General features: G+C 38.4%; 3 protein-coding genes across 3 annotated transcripts in view; all 3 read left to right on the top strand.

Annotated features, from left to right (window-relative positions):
- The window catches only part of LOC101306552 (HEAT repeat-containing protein 5B-like), a 21,665-nt gene extending 12,085 nt beyond the window's left edge, over positions 1-9,580 (top strand). The window contains exons 27-48 of the mRNA XM_004305974.1: positions 397-446; positions 573-672; positions 818-874; positions 960-1,027; positions 1,116-1,209; positions 1,383-1,579; positions 2,030-2,174; positions 2,268-2,336; positions 2,977-3,033; positions 3,275-3,361; positions 3,448-3,576; positions 3,726-3,929; positions 4,051-4,512; positions 4,888-4,953; positions 5,430-5,527; positions 5,638-5,731; positions 6,334-6,472; positions 7,131-7,441; positions 7,521-7,655; positions 7,769-7,933; positions 8,034-8,159; positions 8,389-9,580. Of these exons, the coding sequence (XP_004306022.1) occupies positions 397-446; positions 573-672; positions 818-874; positions 960-1,027; positions 1,116-1,209; positions 1,383-1,579; positions 2,030-2,174; positions 2,268-2,336; positions 2,977-3,033; positions 3,275-3,361; positions 3,448-3,576; positions 3,726-3,929; positions 4,051-4,512; positions 4,888-4,953; positions 5,430-5,527; positions 5,638-5,731; positions 6,334-6,472; positions 7,131-7,441; positions 7,521-7,655; positions 7,769-7,933; positions 8,034-8,159; positions 8,389-9,444 (3,909 nt within the window). The 3' untranslated portion in view covers positions 9,445-9,580. The remainder of the gene's footprint in view (positions 1-396; positions 447-572; positions 673-817; positions 875-959; positions 1,028-1,115; positions 1,210-1,382; positions 1,580-2,029; positions 2,175-2,267; positions 2,337-2,976; positions 3,034-3,274; positions 3,362-3,447; positions 3,577-3,725; positions 3,930-4,050; positions 4,513-4,887; positions 4,954-5,429; positions 5,528-5,637; positions 5,732-6,333; positions 6,473-7,130; positions 7,442-7,520; positions 7,656-7,768; positions 7,934-8,033; positions 8,160-8,388) is intronic.
- A 454-nt stretch (positions 9,581-10,034) lies between these two features.
- Positions 10,035-14,134, top strand: LOC101291739 (NADPH-dependent diflavin oxidoreductase ATR3-like). Its single transcript, XM_004304088.1, has 12 exons — positions 10,035-10,175; positions 10,271-10,348; positions 10,453-10,557; positions 10,678-10,769; positions 10,867-11,051; positions 11,350-11,447; positions 11,578-11,655; positions 11,750-11,875; positions 12,193-12,312; positions 12,613-12,732; positions 12,815-13,031; positions 13,127-14,134. The coding sequence occupies exons 1-12, from the start codon at positions 10,035-10,037 to the stop codon at positions 13,654-13,656; spliced, it is 1,890 nt and encodes a 629-aa protein (XP_004304136.1). The 3' UTR covers positions 13,657-14,134.
- Positions 14,135-15,556: 1,422 nt separating this feature from the next.
- LOC101291447 (30S ribosomal protein 3, chloroplastic-like) lies at positions 15,557-16,860 on the top strand. Its single transcript, XM_004304087.1, has 2 exons — positions 15,557-15,884; positions 16,340-16,860. The coding sequence occupies exons 1-2, from the start codon at positions 15,618-15,620 to the stop codon at positions 16,619-16,621; spliced, it is 549 nt and encodes a 182-aa protein (XP_004304135.1). The 5' UTR covers positions 15,557-15,617; the 3' UTR covers positions 16,622-16,860.
- The last annotated feature ends 1,397 nt before the right edge of the window (positions 16,861-18,257 follow it).

Here is an 18,257-nt window from a genome sequence, read left to right as displayed (position 1 = left end):
TCCCTGCCCGGCGAGTCCCTTTTTTTCCAGTTTCCGGCGAGATCGACTTTGTTTGAAGTTTTGGGTGATCTCGCCGGAAAACTGGAAAAGAACGGACTCGCCGGGGAGGGAAAGTGGTCGGGGATGCTGCTGGAGTCTTCTGGGGTGGAGACGCGCTGTTGCCGGTGCCAGAGGGTGGAGAACGGACCGACGTCCGCACTTTAAGGCCGGTGCAGGCGTCCGCTCCTGATCTGGCCTCTATATATATATTCATTTCCTTTGCCACCGAGCTTGTGTTAAAGTACTAATGTGGTTGGACTTGCCATACACAGAGACATTCTGATTGAAAATTTTGAATGCTCACTAGTTAGTTCATAAATTCATGAGTTTGATCCATTTGATTTTTTTGTTTTGCAGTCAGTTGTTTCAGAGATAAGCTCTGGCCAAGAAACAGCAACAATGCTTGAGTATGCAATCTACACCTTTGCCCCTTTTCTGTTTCTCATAATTTTTTTCTCCTGCAATGTTTTGTTGTGGTTCTCTGTTATAGAGTAGAAGTTGGCTCCATTGAAAAACCTCTATCATTCTTGCAGGAGTGTTCGCTTTACTCAACAACTTGTACTATTTGCACCACAAGCTGTGTCTGTGCACACCCATGTCCAAACTCTTCTTCCTACTTTGTCCTCAAGACAGGTTTGCTTTCTTTGTTCAGGTGATTATTCATGTTCTTATTCCTATGTAACTTCTGATTCTTACTTCTTCATCCTCTCTCTCTCTCTCTCTCTCTCCTCCCCCCTCCCCCCCCCCCCCGTATTCTCCTCTCTTCTCTTCTAAGCAGCCAGTTTTGAGGCATCTTGCTGTTTCCACTCTCCGGCATCTTATTGAGAAAGATCCAGTATGTCCTCATCTTACTTTCCGTTTTCAAATTCAAAGAGTCATCATAATGAGTCAAATCCTAGTGATGATACTCTTCTATACAGGTATCTGTTGTTGACGAGCAAATAGAAGATAAACTCTTTCAAATGCTTGATGAAGAAACTGATTCCGAGTATGTTAAGAAAATACTACTACGTCCTTAATTAACCAATCTATATGGTGTTCTATATGGTTACGTTTAAACTATTTGTACCTTGTAGGATTGGTGATCTGGTGCGGACCACAATTATGCGATTGCTATATGCATCAAGCCCTTCACGTCCATCTCATTGGATGTCAATATGTCGTAGTGTGGTGGGTTTATATTATCAGAAAGTAGCAATAAAGGATACAGCGGAAAACTATTTGGATTATTACTACTAGATGTATAATTGAGAATTAGGATAAACTTCTTGCCTTCATGTTATTATTATTACTACTTTATTTTATTGACAAGCCCAATTCATTGCATTGCCAACCCTCTTCAGGTTCTTGCCACATCAATGAGGAGAAATGCGGATGCTGTTAACGGTTTAGAAAATGATGCCGCGGGTACAGAGGGTGAACCAAGTTTAAATTCTGGAGAAGATGATGATAACATGGTTTCTGGCTCTAAAGGCACACCCCAGTTTATTCCCAGCAGGGACAAACACCTCAGATATCGGACAAGAGTTTTTGCTGCTGAGTATGTGATGATATTTTCCTTGCATTGTCTAAAATGATACATTCCATTCATTGCACACATGAACAATCACACATGTACCTGAGTGCACACGTGTGGGATAAATGCACCCTACACGAAATTACACTGGGCAGAAAATGTTTATTTTATAAAGAATTAAACAAATGGAGCAGAAGTATTCTAAACTTTATTTCATGGTCTCAAAAAAAATGATTGTGAATAATTCTAAAGGTCCAATTTAAAAATCAGATGAAAGAAATTGCTTTCAGGGTATAATTTGAAAGCCCACATAAAGTAAGAACTAGAAGAAAGGTGTAAACGTGTTTGGTCTGTTATTTTAGAGGGATCTGATACCCCTCATGGGTTTGATCCTCACCATGTGATGAGCCAACACAAAAAAAATTCACTTAAACTTGTTGTATACTTCATTTGCTTACTAGTTATTGTATGTAGGTGTTTGAGTTACCTACCTGGAGCTGTTGGAAAGAATCCAGCTCATTTTGATCTCGGTTTGGCTAGGGACCAATCCACTAATGGACGGGCCTCTGGTGAATGGCTTGTCCTCCATATCCAAGAACTTATAGCACTTGCTTATCAGGTACTGGATGTGAAGTTATTTGTGTTATATTGGTTTGACATATCAGCACCCGGGTATGTTAAAGTTGACTTTCTTTTTCTTATATTGTCATAGATAAGCACGATCCAGTTTGAAAACCTGCAGCCAATTGGTGTATTACTTCTGAGTACAATTATAGACAAGGTAAATTTGTACTGGACATGCTAATTCTGGTAATATTTATCCCACCAGAACACCTAGTTGAGGCGATTTATTGCAGCTTTGAATCTTGACATTTCTAACCTCCCCCTCCCCAATTAGTCATTAAGTAGGAAGAAAAAAACTTTAAATGTCACTCTCTAGGGGTTTTTAGCTGTAAATCCATTTAATATGTAATCTGATGTCATTAGGATCTAAATAACTAGCAATATGGGATACAAGTGCTACATGTGTATCTTTTTCCTGAAAATGGGATACAAGTGCTACGTGTATATCGTTGGACGTAAAAATTCAGCAAATACAGTTCTTGGGCTTGCTTGAGCTCTTATAAGCCTTGCCCTGTCTATCTTTTTCCTGAATGTCAAAGAACATATAGTTTTAATATAATTGGAAAACTATGTGCTTTACAAACACTTGTCTGCATGTATTCAACATATCATATTTTCAGATACTCTAATTCTGGTTCATAACTTCTACTTTCAATTTCCTTGAATCTTTGGTTTGGAAGTATACTGCTGCTAAGCATTAGCCAACCCCAATGTCACTTCTGTGTTTCTATTTTTATTCTTTAATTTGATTCCATTGGTCTTATTCATTACTATCCATCTTGCAATGCTGGATGCAGTTTGAGAGGACTCCTGACCCAGAGCTTCCAGGGCACCTCCTGCTGGAACAGTATCAGGTATGACAAATGAAATTTCTCTTTATTTTTGTTTGTTCACTAGGTTCCATCAGATTCCCAGGACCCTACATGTTAAATCACAAAATGATGTGTTTTATCCTGGATAGCTTGGAGAGGTTTCTATAAAAATAAAAATAAAACAATTTGTTGTTTTTTTCTGTTTTTCTTTTGGAAGGAAAGGTGTTTTTGCAATTGATTTTCACTAAACTCTATGAACTAATCGATGCTGTATGTAATTTAGGCGCAACTAGTGTCTGCTGTCCGCACTGCCTTAGACTCATCCTCTGGTCCTATTCTTTTGGAAGCAGGCTTCCAGTTGGCTACAAAGGTTCTTTTGTAATTTTGTTTTCACTGGTGATTTGCCAATAAATTTGTGAAAGACATGTTATTTGAAATGGATCGTGGAAAATACAGATATTCACAAGTGGAATAATTGAGGGTCATCAGATTGCTGTTAAGCGCATATATTCTTTGATTTCACGACCATTGAATGACTTCAAGGACCTTTATTATCCTTCATTTGCAGAATGGGTCTCGTGCAAGGTATTAATATTTAATGGCTATCCAAAATTTAATTTAATACTCCTCTGATTGTATGGCTCCACTTTGCTTAGTTTGCTACTGCAATTGATAAAGATGATGAAGTGTTTTTCCTTTTATAGAGTTAACTCTAATTTTTCATTTGTAAATAGATTAAGATAAGACTACTCGCTGCCCATGCCTCTCTTAAATGTCACACATATGCATTCTTGAGGAGACACCAAACTGGGGTTCCAGATGAATATTTAGCACTGTTACCATTATTTTCAAAGAGTTCAGACATACTTGGGAAGTACTGGATTAGAGTTTTGAAGGACTACAGCTATATTTGCTTGTGCGTGCATCTTAAGGCCAAGGTCAGCTGACTGATGGAACTGTTAACTTTATGTTTCTTTGTTGTTGTTTTTCTTTCTTCTTTTTTTTTTTTTTTTTTTCTTCTACGTGTGGCTAGCATCTTATAGGTTCTTCTCTTCACAGTGGAATCCTTTTCTTGATGGAATTCAATCACCTCTGGTATCCTCAAAGTTGCAGCAGTGCTTGGAAGAATCCTGGCCAGTAATAATGCAGGCAATTGCATTGGATGCAGTTCCTGTGAATTTTGAAGAGAACGAATATTCAAAACCCCCTAATGAAACCACATCAAAAAATTGCTTATTGTCTGGACATAGTATGGTTCAACTGGAATCTGAAGACTATCAGTTTCTCTGGGGATTCGCTTTGCTTGTTTTATTTCAGGGGCAAAATTCAACCCCCAGTGGAATGAAAAATCCAGTTTCTTTTGTGAAAGCTTATAACGGGGGAGATCCATCCAGTGAAGAATTGTCTTCCTCTGGATTTAAGTTATATGAAATTGTATTGCCGGTCTTCCAGTTTCTGTCCACCAAAAGGTTTGCCAATGCAGGATATCTCACTATGGACATATGCAGTGAATTGCTTCAGGTAGCAATCCATCTCTCTTCCTCTTGTTCTTGTTAATGCTGAAAAGATCTAGTGTATGCACGAGAATTTATTGAAAAGTCAAATATTTTGTAAAATATATATATATCTCAAAGTCATTCTCTGGATAATTATGGTATATAATAAAAAATTAATTATGAACTCTTTCTAAAGTGAAAAGAATTGGGATATGGCAGTGGTGCATGAATCTTTATCTGTTAGTGGTACCTGCCATGTTCTCCTGTTTTTCATGCTTGGTTTGTATTATGTAGTCATTGGCCTTTTGGGCACCAGTTGACATTACTTCCATACTAGTTTTGACCATTCAGTTCATTTTAAGGGCTACTTTGACTTGGTTTCGCATTTTATTCAATGCAGGTTTTCTCTTATTCTATGTGCATGGACAATTCATGGGATACTCTTTCGGTGTCTGTTCTATCACAGGTATTACATACTTTAAAGTTTTAACTTTTTAGGCATATTTTTGCTCTTTTTTTGGTAAATAATTTGATGCACATCCAGCATTGTTTGTAGTGTTCTGATCTAGCAGACTGTCAGTTGATACACATGAAATCTTTCATACCAATCATTGAGGATAGTTTTTCTATTGGTACTTCCACACATGCCATGATTCTATGATGTATTCCACTTCCTTTGGCATCTTCCTGCAGCCTGCAACAGCCAGCATGCTTGTTTACATTCCTTGTCCTTAGGCTCTAATAACAAAAATTTGTGAAGGCATGGTGAAAATAGTCTCTATCATAAACATTTCTGCATGTTTAGATGTGTCATCCATCCTTGCATCGCAGATGCTGCGTATTTTAAAAAGGAGGCACTCTGTCTGTGTATATAATTAGTCATTCACAAATTCTGAATCATTGTTTTGTGTGTGTGTGTGTGTGTGTGTTTTCCATCCATAGATTGTGCAGAATTGCCCTGAAACATTTTACGAATCGGAAAAGTTTGCTTATCTGGCAATGGAACTCTGCTTGACTTACCTCTACAAAGTGTTTCAAAGGTATTGAGACCTAACATAAATATGTGGCTTTGTTTTATCTCTTTTCATATATCATTTGGACCAAGCGAAGTCTCAGTTGGATTTAAGGTAAAATACTTTGTGTTTTCCAGTGCCGAGGCAATATCTGTGGATAAATCCTGGGAGGATTTGATATCCTCAATACTTGTCACCGCAAAAACCCTTGTGAACTGTTATCAACCAAAGGTCAGTAAGATGTATGATCATGTATCAGACTATCAAGTAATTGTGTGTTCTGTGAGTGCCTAACTGCTTATTGTCGTTGAGTTTCATTTCATTATGTATTTGTTTCTTTGTGTTCAGGGCCACATTGGCTGGGCTTTGTTGGGCTTGGGTAGTTATTTTGTTTTTAATTTTATTTGTTTTTTGGTTCATATCTTTTTTTGTGAAAGGATATTGCGTCTTTTATTATCTTGCCTTGAGCGAGAGAGATCGGAAATGAAATAAAGACTCGGTGGTCCCTTGATTGAGACTTATATTTTATTAGCCAAGCTCTAGATTTTCTGTGTTTTGGGCTTCATACAAGAAGGTGGGTGTACTAGGAGATTACTAGTATAGTTTGCTCTTTTTTGGGTGGATGTATAATAGTTTTTATGGAATGATTTTTTTTATCGCCCTCATTGAGGGGGATCGTTTTTGTACTGCTTGCTAAGTTAATATAGGATGACCTCTTTTGATCAAAAAAAATCAAGGCCAAATTTGTTAAGGAAATCGCATGCTTTCTTTATTATATCAACATCTTGTCATTTCTTAGTTCATCTTTCCTTTGAACTTATCTTGACATACAGAAACAACTGGTATCTGCGGCATTGGCGTTTCTTTTAATTGGTTACAAGGGAATCAGAGAAGTCTCTACTGGCTTTTGCTTCTCCAAACTTGATGAATATTTCAAGTGCACGAGTCTCTTATTGAAAAGATATATTGATGGTGAGCATTTCGACGGTAACGATAATCTGGCCAATTTGTTCAACTAGTTATGTTAAAAATAAAAATGCCTCATAATCTCCATTTCCTGCAATATAGAATGATAGAAGTAATTTGAGCATCTTAACCACACCCTTAATAATCTATTGCAAGGTCATACTTTTTCAATGTGTGATTCATGTTCTCAACATAAAATATTTTTCCCAGCAATGTTTCTGTCATATGTGCTCTATCTGACTAGGATTGCCTTTAACTGCCTGTTCTGATCAATTGCAGTTGAAGAAAAAGGGATGACATTGATATAGTGTTTACCCACCATCACCCAGTCACACAATATTTTGATGGTTTATTGAACATTAGGTTTTTGTCTGTTTAATAATTACCTCTGATTTTGGTTTATTGAACATGTTGCGTTTTGCACAACCTGTGTCTTTTGAATTTATTTATTTAACGTTGCTGCCATTTCTTTGGTGTTCTGGTGCTTAAGAATCATTTTTTTCAAAACAAGGTTTTCAAGAGACCAAGACTAATAAATGCAACTGAGTTGATATCAGTATAGTTCTGTAAAGGAAAAATACTATAATATATGTGTGTGTGTGATTGAAAGAAAATATCTTCGTACTTGTAGTCATAATTTGGCTAAACAAAATCCATATTGCAGATATTTGCAGTGTTGGTGATGATGGTATTCTTCAGACGAGAAAAATATTGGGAACTTGTCTGAATGTGATCACTAATTTGACCGTGGACTGCATCAAGTGTATTCAGATGCTGGAAAATAAGAGATCTGAATTGCATACATTACTGCAAACAAAGCTTGCCTTCTCTCTTGAACAAACTATATCATTTGCCAAGCTGGCTTATCAGATAGATTATCTTGGAGATAATACAGATCGTGATTCAATCTATTATGGTATGTTTAAATATTGCACCAGATGTGTCCAAACTGTACTCACCGATTCAAGTTTACAGGTAGGTCCTTGTGCATGTATTTCATTATAGCCTGTTTTATACCAAGCATGTGACAGCTAATGATAATTTTGGTTCACAGGTTCAAGAAATTGGGTTGCTAGTACTAAGACACTTGATTCAGAAAGGCACAAATGTGGAGGATGACACTTTCTTAATGCTTTTTGTTGGGGAACTTGCTAGTGATTTTTTCCTGATAATGCAGAATATGTTAAAGGTATTTCCCAAGTTCCATTTGGATATATTCTGCATTTACAGATCACTCCCTTTTTCCTTTTGGCTTTTGATATTTGTGGTTCTGAAAGAGTTGCACTGTGCTTTTGATTACAGAAACCTGTAACCGAAAAAGCTGCATCTGTTGCTGGTGAATGTTTAGGACTTTTGGTGCTTCTGCAAACATCATCAAAATCTAGCGAATGTCAGAGAGGTTTTATGAATTTGCTCCTGGAAGCTGTTCTCGTGGTTTTCAAGGCTTCAGAAGAAGGTTTTTCTCAGGTGATATGATCAAGTAGCCTTATCAAGTATCCTCTTAATTTTAAATTGTATCTCACCACATCTGTGACTTAGTGATTTTATGATTATGCATTATATACAGGAAGTCAATAAACTAAGGAGCACTGCTGTGAGACTTGTTTCTCATCTTGCTCAAGTTCCTTCCTCAGCAGTTCACTTCAAGGACGTGTTGCTGTCTATGCCTCCGACTCACCGACAGCAATTTCAGGTGTCTTACACCACCTCCTCCCCACCCCCCCCCCCCCCCCAAAAAAAAACCTTTTTTTAGATGTTGTGTACATAATGATATCACCAAAAAGAAAAAAGTTTCTAGGCTGCATTACTTGTAAGCTTAGAATTAAAATGGCGGCAATGGCTGGGTTTTATACTTATCTGTGTTTATTGGCTTCTCTTTCAATTGACAGAATTTTCATTCTTGCCTTTCTCTCTCTTTTCAGGGGTTTATTCGTGCTTCTGTGACTCAAGAGCATAATGCAACACAGATGAAGCCCACAACTCCATTTTTGGAGATAAAATTACCGGTGCCAGCAATGGTAAGTAAAGAGATGCGGCCTCCAGCACCAGCCACTACATCACATTCTCCTGTCTCTGATCATCAAAGAGATGAAGAGGAGAAAGAGGATGAAGATGAAGATGAAGATGATTGGGATGCTTTTCAGTCTTTTCCTGCCACTACAAGCGCAGCTGAAAATGACTCAAGAGTAGACAGTGCCTTGGAAACACCCGACCCGGTTGAGAACTCGTCTATTTCGGAAGTGAATACAGAGAGTGATCAATTTCATGGAGATTCTGTTTCCCGACCTCTCAACAACGTAGAGGCGACTAGCAAGGCAGATCATCAAGAGGCTGGCAAAGCTGAGGTGATATCTGAATCCCCCGATGATCTGACATCCTCACAGGGTAATATACTAGGTCACAATGTTGAGACAGAAGAACCCCATGATTTCCAATCTTTTAGTGGTGTTATCGAGGTATGTGATGATTGGAAGGAAAGAGACGATAAAATGTCCGGACCTGAAGAGGGAAAGGGAGCAGGGTTGAACCAAGACACTGAACATAGAACATCTGAACTGCATTCTATTGAAGATGCTCAAGGATTGGCCGGATTGAATTCTACACACCATGAGCAGGGAAAGGAGAACACTGATAATAGACCAGTGCAATCATCATCAGATCGTGTAAAGCATGAGGAAGTAAAGGGAGCAGGGTCGAACCAAGTTACAGAACACAGACCGTCTGAACATCATCCTGTCGAAGAAGATGCTCAAGGATTGGCCGGATTGAATTCAGCACAACATGAGCAGGTAAAGGAGAGCCCTGAAAATAGACCAGTGCAATCATCATCAGATCCTGTACTTGACGAGGAAGTAAAGGATAAAAGAGAAGATAAAGAAGAGCCGGCAAGGGAAGAGTCTAAGCTCCAACAACACGAAGAGAGCAGCAAAGTTCAAGATTTAGTAAAAAACAAAGATGATGCTGAGAAATCTGAATGATAATACTTGTAAAATTGTACAATCACAGCTTTTGTTGCCACTCCATACACAAAAAAAACTTAATTGTCATGTGTAATGTATTTATCACATTTTTTTTCCAACAAAAAATACTAGTTAAAGTTTCGTTTGGCAAAACAAACAAGAATATGTTCTGAATCATGCCCAGAACATCAACTTCCCTGCCGGTAACGGCGTGAGAGAGACGAGAGACGAGAGAAGACGGCGTCAGAATAGTCGAAAGGTTTTCGTTTTTTATTTTATTGGTCTTTGATCAGCTGCCTAAGGCCCAACCAGCATAGGTACCGCCTAGCGAGCCCAAGGTTCCGCATAGCCCGCATAAAGCCCACCTTCCTTTTTAAAGAGCGCACACGTATAAAAGCGCCCTCTTGCGTAAGGCCCAACCCGCATAGGTTCCGCCTACACGGCCCAATTCTCCGCCTAGCCCGCATAGGCCCAGCAAACCCACTAATTTTATACGACTTGCTTTTAAAACCGCACACGCTCTCTTCTTCCTCCTTCCTCCTTCCTCCTTCCTCTTCTGTCTCTGACGTGACGTCAGCGTAACGTAGTAGTCGGCTACACCGGGAGACATGGAAGCAAGAGGGAAGAAGCTACTGATTCTCTACGCCACCGAAACTGGGAACGCCTTGGACGCCGCCGAGCGAATCGGCCGCGAAGCCGAGCGCAGAGGCTGCTCCGTCCAGCTTCTCTCCCTCGACCAATACGACGCCGTACAGCTCTTCCTCCTTTCCTTTTCTTCACTGAAATCATATAAATCCAATCGCCATTTTCCAATAACAAAGCGTGTTTGGTTTTACTGGCTCAGAGTTGCTTGCCTCAGGAGGGCGCTGTAATTTTCGTTGTTTCTACCACCGGCCAGGGCGACACTCCCGATTCGATGAAGGTGTTTTACTTCTCAATTTTTCAATACCATTTCTTAAATGTGATTAATCGGTCCATAAATTAAGTTTTTATTTATTATTTTATTTATGTTTTCTGTATATGCAGGGATTTTGGAAGTATCTATTGCAGAGAAATCTAATTAGGCAATGGCTGGATGGACTTCACTATGCTGTTTTTGGTTTGGGTGATTCTGGTTACCAAAAATTTAATGTAATTACTTCAATTTATCTTCTTCTTAAGTTTTGTTATATTTATTTTTATTTCAGGATTGCTGTGATTAGATGTGATTCTGCAATTTTAAATGGAAATATGTATGTTTTTTGGCTGCAGTTTGTTGCGAAGAAGCTAGACAGGAGGCTTTTGGATCTCGGGGCAACGCCTATCATGGAAAGAGGTTTAGGAGATGATCAGCACCCGTCCGGGTATGATTCTACTGTTAGACATGTTATTAGGGAAATCTTGGTTTATATTTTAGATTTGGGAGAGTGTGATTTACCTTTTTTTTTTTACTGTGAATAGATATGAAGCTGCTCTGGATCCTTGGATGGCATCTTTGTGGAAGATGTTGAATGCAATCGATTTGAGCTATTTCCCGAGTGGCCCTGACTTTCTGATTCCGTATGAGGATTTGATTGCTCAACCGAAAATTCGGATTGTGTATCATGACATTGACAGGGTGGATTCACAGCTTTCAAATGGTTCAGGTAATTTTTTCTGTTAAGAGTTCCATTCTTGGTTTAAATGCTGTCATTACTTTGTGGAACATAGAAGATGAATGTTGTTAGTGAACTAGGTCTTTTACTTCCATTGATAGGTTTGTAGATCTTATATCTTTGTTAGTGTCAATGAAATGTTACAAACTGTAGTTCCCTCTATGCTTCTAACCAAAATTAGTTCTCTTTGGAGTTGATGTCTGAAGTGGATATGTCATTAGTATTGTGTGCATCCTTCCTCATGGTTCTTATGTCGTCTCTGATTAAGTCATGCTTGTGCTTTTCTTAGACTTGAATCGCGTTGAGTTGCAGATTGAAAGGGCTCGCGACATGTCTGCTGTAAAGTATTCTCTTGACAAGAATAGGCCCGACTGCATTCTTAAATTGGTAATGTTGACGCACTACAATACAGTATCCAGAAAGTTCAGCTTTGTGTAACTTCATAAGGATATGCTAATTCGAGCTGCATACTTTTTGTCACATGCATTCCTCCACTCATTTGAACTTGCTTATGTAGGTCAAAAATCTACCATTGACTAAATCAAGTAGTAAAGATAAAGAGGTGCATCACTTCGAATTTGAATTTGTTTCATCTGTAAGTTGTTCATTACTCTTAAGCTCTTATTGTTAATTTAACTGATATAATCATTCTTTTTCTCAAATAAATTTTTTCATTCTATGCATATCAGGCTGTTGAATATGAAGTCGGTGACGTCCTTGATATTCTCCCCAGTCAAGATCCTGCTGCAGTGGATGCTTTCATACTTTGTTGTAATTTGGACCCTGAATCATTCATCACGGTGAGTTGGTTTCTTGTGTATAATGAAGAAGGCATTGTGTCCCACTGGGTAGCTTATTGAAGAGTTCAGTGAATGGGGAGGTATAGATAAGGACATTAAATAGGAAGGTAAATGATTGGAATTAATGAGGCAAATTATCATAGAGAATATTTTTACAAATGCGTTTAGTTTTGTATACAAGAGAAAGATGATTCTGAATGGTTGGTTTGAACGAATTTGTTATTATAGTTCTCATAATTCCGTCAATTGCTTATGTAAGTGATTGTATCCACAATTATCTCATCTGAGTGCCATAATTAATTACTAATGTAATTCACCTCTGTTGATTTCAGGTCCATAATTCTGAGATGGAAAATCAGCTTCTTCATACTCATGTCCCCATCAAATTAAGAACTTTCGTTGAGTTGACAATGGATGTTGCTTCAGCTTCTCCTAGACGCTATTTCTTCGAGGCAAGATTCAGTATGTAACTTTGCATTTCTATTAGCAAGTTTCTTAGAGCACCATGTCCACCTTCTGTCACCTCCATATTGTTTTGTGCTTGGTCATGCTCGTCATCCAATTGTGTGTTAATTGTCACTAATTACTGAAGAATACTTTTTTTTTCTTCTTCAAATATGGCAATGGTGACATAAATTTTGACTGAACATTTAGAACATATGGAATAGCTCATGAAGAAACCATTTAGTTGGTTTAGTCATTGTATACAAATGTTTGATCCCTTCACTGATTTTCCTTTAAACATATTTCAGGTCATGAGTATGTTTGCAACAGCCGAGCATGAAAAGGAAAGACTACAATATTTTGTGTCACCTGAAGGAAGAGACGACCTATATCAATACAATCAGAGAGAACGGAGGACTGTACTGGAGGTGAGATCAAATCAAGTGATGAACTCCTTTGCTTTCTCTGTTTTTTGCTTGTCAATAATGACTTTTACTTTTTAAAATTCAGGTATTAGAGGATTTCCCCTCTGTTCAGATGCCATTTGAATGGCTGGTACAGTTGGTTCCTCCTTTGAAAACAAGGGCTTTCTCCATCTCGTCCTCTCCTTCTGTTCACCCTAATCAAGTGCACTTAACAGTTAGTGTAGTATCATGGACAACTCCTTTCAAAAGAAAACGAGCAGGTCTTTGTTCAAATTGGCTAGCCAGGCTTGATCCAGAGCAATGTATGACACGTACTTTTACTTTTAGAGCCTGTTATGAGTGAAGCACAGGATTTGAATTACCCTTTGATTATGTTTGTTTTATGTGTCATAAACAGGTGTTTATGTTCCAGTGTGGTTCCAGAAAGGCTCCCTTCGTCCCCCACCACCATCACTTCCTCTTATTCTCATTGGACCTGGAACTGGATGTGCCCCATTTCGCGGATTTATAGAGGAAAGAGCTGTACAAAGTTTGACTGGATTTACTGCTCCGGTCCTGTTCTTCTTTGGATGCAGAAATGAGGACAATGATTTCTTATACAGAGACTTTTGGTTATCGCATTCACAAGATGACGGGGTACTTTCAGTAGCAAAGGGTGGAGGCTTTTATGTTGCCTTCTCAAGAGACCAGCCACAAAAAGTCTATGTGCAGCATAAGTTGCAGGAACATAGCCACAGGGTGTGGAACTTGTTGAGCGACGGGGCTGCAATCTATGTTGCTGGGTCTTCGACAAAAATGCCCTCAGATGTATTATTAGCGTTTGAGGAAATTATCTCCAAAGAAAGTGGGCTTCCAAAGGAATCTGCAGTCAGATGGCTTAGGGCTCTGGAAAAGGCTGGCAAGTACCACGTTGAGGCATGGAGTTGAATGTTGTTTGAACCTCAAGACCGAAATTATTTTGGATGAAATATGAGAAAGTAGCCTCACAATGAAGCCCTAGAGATAAAAATTTTAATGTTACTGCATTTTATACGTAAGGTAGGCGATTATAGACAATGAAGACAGCTTCTGCTGCACATTGAGAAAGTGATCACAGGCTAGGCCGGGTAAGTTGATCTCAACTTTTTCTTTCGGTTAATCCTTCAATTGGCCTTTTCTGTAGAAATAGAAAACGAATTAATTATTCTGATTCATGAGTTACTGTCACCTTGATAGATATTTATATTTGTACAAGGAAAAAATGTCACTAAGAATTTCAGTTACTTCCTCGTTGGGAATGTCATTGTTCATCGTCATGAAATTCGTTATCGAAATTGTGTTCCACTGGAGATTCTTCCCCCACCCAGTGAGGGATCACCACTTTTCTCTTAATGGCGTGTGTACGCTCTAACAGACTGTTTGGGAGGAAAAAATAAGCAACAGCTCCAGGATTAACAACCTCTCAACCAGCAGTCACCCAAACCCCAACCCTTCTTCTTGAAACCTAAATCTCACCACCCAGTCTCCGATCTCTTATCCACTGGAAATTCGGATCCCACTCTCAACTTAACGTCTCAATCTCAGTCTAAATCCTCAACTAAAATTTTGGAGATTCTGTGTGAAGGGTGAAGGGATGCGAGGTCGGGAGGTTTATAGAATGGTTGCTTCATGTGACCTTTCAGCTCGTACAAAGCGCATGATCACTAATCCACTCCCTGAATGCAATTTTGATTGTAAATGTAAGAGAAATATGTATGACTAAACAATGTAAGGGGCACACCACATTCTTCATCATATAGTCAAATTAGATGTAACAATTAGGATTGATAGACGTCTCTTCTCTCTATAAATATTGAGATGGTGAGATATTGGAGTAAATTAAAATTTAGGAATCAAAAAGAAGAATAACACTCATCTTTGCTATTTTTTGTTTTTCTTAAAACGTCATTCATTTCTGAAAAGAAAAGATAGAGCGTATTTTACCATCCAATAAATATTACCATCAGTATTAGCTAGGAAAACATGGGCACCGCCACAGCCCAATAAAGCGACGTTATAGTTGCAGCACTAGCTTGGGATTCCAACCTAGAACAAAAGACATGCGCATTGTGCCGCATGTTGACATCACTGCAGATCACAGAAATATATGCACAAACTCAGACATGTGTCAGCTTTACACCACGAAATTCTAAAATCTTGGTCAGGTGCCACTTGGCAACCTTGCGGTCCACTGTATCGGAACCTCCTGAGCTTGCTTAAATTTTTAGGCCTTCAACTTATTATTTTTTTGTGTTAATATTATAAAATTGAAAGAAATTTCATTCTCAATCAAAAGAAATTATTTTTTTGGTTCGGATAGTCTGATACTCCTGATTGTGTTTTTTTTTTTTTAAATATACTAGTCTCATGTTACATTCAAATATTTTATTTATTTTCGGCACAAAAGATTTGGAGTTGATCAACCAGCACTATTAAACATGTAATGATGTAAACACATATTGCTCATGAAATAATTCAATTTTAAGGTACGCAAATAGAAAAGAAATGAATCTCAAAAATATTGTTCAAACAATAGAAAAAATCTCAAAGAATGTAGATAATGTAGTCAAACAGTCGTAAAAAGAAAAACTTTGTTTTTTTCTCTTGGAACCCTTGAATTTTTTTTATACACAGACTGCAGGTAAGTACACGATATAATCTCAACGATTTATATGTTAGTATCGCATTGTGGGCCTTAAATTGGGCCTGGGTTTGATAGAGCTAGCCCAAGAAACAAATGCGAAACGGGCCGAATGGGCCATTTTATCCATTCACTCACATAAATAGACATGACGTCTCTCTCTGAGTCGCTGAAAGGTTGAGGAGGAAGAAGAAGATAGATAAGAGAAAATCGTAGAAAAGCTCTGAGAATGTTATCTATGGGCGTTGGGATCGAGTGCCAGGCAACCCTGAGTGCCTCCACCGTCGTCAGGCCGAAGCTGCCTCACCTCCTCAATAACAACACCTCTACATTCAAGCCCAGGAGGACCACCTCTCCTTCTTCTTCCTTTTTCATTTCCCACTCGCTGCCGCACCTCAAGCTCAGAACAGACTTCAAACTCTCCGCCGCCGCTGAAGCTCTAGTTGCCCAGGAAACCGCCGCCGATGACGTCAGCCCTGCAGACGACGGCACAGAGGTTTTGCTTCCTCTTTAGACCTCTCTCTGTTTCTCTACTAGTCCATTTTGTTTACAAAAGGTTGAGAGTTTAGGCTGCTTAGTTTAGATAGAACTAAAGAGTAACTGTGTTTATAATTATTGGCATTCATGTTTTTTACATGTTTCATGTTTTGGGTTTGCTTTGATGAAAGTGTCTATAGACTATGATCAGTTTAATGTACCAATTGTTAGACATGTGGTTATCATCAATCACAATCTTCATTCTTTCTTGCCTTTCAATGAAGTTTGTATGCAAATTTTGGTGTCAATTAGACAGAAATGAGCTTATTATCCACTTTTGGCAATTTTGGGTTCTGTAAAGTTTGTTTTCCATTCGTTTATGCCATTTTACAGTAACTTTACAAGATGAAGTATTAGAGTTTAGAAAAGCACTACACTTGGAGTTAATTTTGTATTTTTTTATATCTATTTTAGAAGCTTGGAGTGGTTGTGAAGCCGATGGAGAAACCAAGGCTTGTGTTGAAGTTCATTTGGATGGAAAAGAACATTGGCATTGCACTCGACCAAATGATTCCGGGCCATGGTTCCATCCCACTCAGCCCGTATTACTTCTGGCCGAGGAAAGATGCTTGGGAGGAGCTCAAGGTCTTGCTCGAGAGCAAGCCTTGGATATCTCAAAAGCAGATGATTATTCTTCTCAATCAGGCCACTGATATTATCAATTTGTGGCAGCAGAGTGGCGGCAATTTGGCGTAAGCTTTGATGCAAATTTTTTTTCCCCCTGAATTCTTAGGCACTGTGTGTTGTACTTGAGCCCCCTTGAATGTTAGGAGTGCTGTTCATGTAACATGCTGATTAGAGCTGTATGACTACTTGTGTATCACATTCTGTCATGTTGAATGAGATATGAGTTCGTAATTATCTTTGATAATATGGGGTGTATTTGTGCTATGACTGCTATCCATCAAGAATTGATTTATGATACAGCAAGTTTCATATGCAGTTGCTAGTAGATGGTGTTGTTGTCTTCTTCGGTAGTAAATCCTAGATACCTTAGACGTTTGTAATTGTGTTGTGTTGTCTTCGCATCTCCTTCTGGAAAAAGGAACTGGGGTGGTTTTTTGTCTCTCAATGCAGTCATCTCAATCTAAACTTGAAGCAGATGCTGTCCTTTCCATCCCTATTATCATTTCACTATGCTGGAGTCCTTTGAATTGTGTGTGGGGGTTTGATTTGGATCTATGTCTTTATCTTCTCATTTTGAGCTGAAGTAGTCAAAATGAAGTTTATATACCATATGATTGTCCTTGGTCCCTGAAACTGAACCATTCTCAGTGTTGTCTAACTTGTTTTTGTCTCATATTAATCAAACCAGTCTTGAGATCAAGGACAGTTTAACAGAACTTGAACACATTTGCTACAGTGAGCCGGCTAAGTACTTATCGTTCATAGCATATCCGTTTTGTGGGTCTTCATTTTCATGTATTGTTTGATAATTGCGTTGTATATATTCTAACTGCCTGTAGATATTTTTTTGCACCTCATGTCATATTTTTTGCTCCTCGTGTCAGCTTTAGTTTCATCAAATATTTCCTCCTGTAAAATCTCTTCGATAACGTCTTCCATTGTTATAATGCCAACAACTACTTCCTCTTCCTCTTCGGGGAGCTTCGGGAGTGCTTCATCGTCCATCTGAAGGATGTCTGAATACATCTCCTTCGACCATTTCTTGTTTCTGGACTCACTTTTGAAAGAATTATGTCCACTATTAGAGAAACTCTTCCACTTATGCAGTGATCTTTTGCTCTTCAAAGTCTTCTCCTGAAGAGGCTTTTCACCATCAATGTCCACTCTCACTTCTTTCACTGAATTGTCAGCTATATTGCCATCGGGCTACTGCTCTGCGGTGTTGCACCGTCTTACAACAATAGCCAAGTGACTGTGACCTTTCTGAAATTCATTCAGTATTTCATACAAGGGAAATGTTTCTTCAACCCTTGGGATCTTGCGTATAGTGAGTTAGTGACATTATACTATATACTAAAGCTTAGTCGACTGTTCATATCATAAGCATATGAATTAGGGTTTTTTTTTTTTTTTGTAAACATTTTTTTAGATAGACTCTCTCTCGGCAAATATTTTTTTGCCCTCCATTTTTGACTTTTCTTTTACATCTTGAATCTTACAAATCAAAACAATTAGAACATTTATATTTTGGGTAGAATACAAGACTAGATATTTTGTTATATAAAAGTTGTTTTTGTGATAGCTCTTATACAATGTGTAAAATATGCATAATGTGGATACTACACCGCGCCAAGGGGCGGGTATTACTGACCATTTTGCCCCAGTTATTTTTAAGAAACCATTAATATTGTCATTAACTTTAGAT

Source organism: Fragaria vesca, linkage group LG6, assembly GCF_000184155.1.
Source record: "Fragaria vesca subsp. vesca linkage group LG6, FraVesHawaii_1.0, whole genome shotgun sequence".
NCBI classification, from domain to species: Eukaryota; Viridiplantae; Streptophyta; class Magnoliopsida; order Rosales; family Rosaceae; genus Fragaria; species Fragaria vesca.
Note: the sequence above shows the minus strand (reverse complement) of the source record. Positions and strands in the feature narration are given on the sequence as shown.

What these genes read in the sequence shown, in the direction of transcription:
- LOC101291739 (XM_004304088.1), top strand. Translation starts at nt 10,035, where the DNA reads ATGGAAGCAAGAGGGAAGAAGCTACTGATTCTCTACGCCACCGAAACT. An exon ending in GATGATCAGCACCCGTCCGG is followed by an intron (nt 10,770 to 10,866) that starts GTATGATTCTAC and finishes TACTGTGAATAG; the next exon opens with ATATGAAGCTGCTCTGGATC. An exon ending in ACAGCTTTCAAATGGTTCAG is followed by an intron (nt 11,052 to 11,349) that starts GTAATTTTTTCT and finishes TGCTTTTCTTAG; the next exon opens with ACTTGAATCGCGTTGAGTTG.
- LOC101291447 (XM_004304087.1), top strand. Translation starts at nt 15,618, where the DNA reads ATGTTATCTATGGGCGTTGGGATCGAGTGCCAGGCAACCCTGAGTGCC. An exon ending in CTGCAGACGACGGCACAGAG is followed by an intron (nt 15,885 to 16,339) that starts GTTTTGCTTCCT and finishes TATCTATTTTAG; the next exon opens with AAGCTTGGAGTGGTTGTGAA.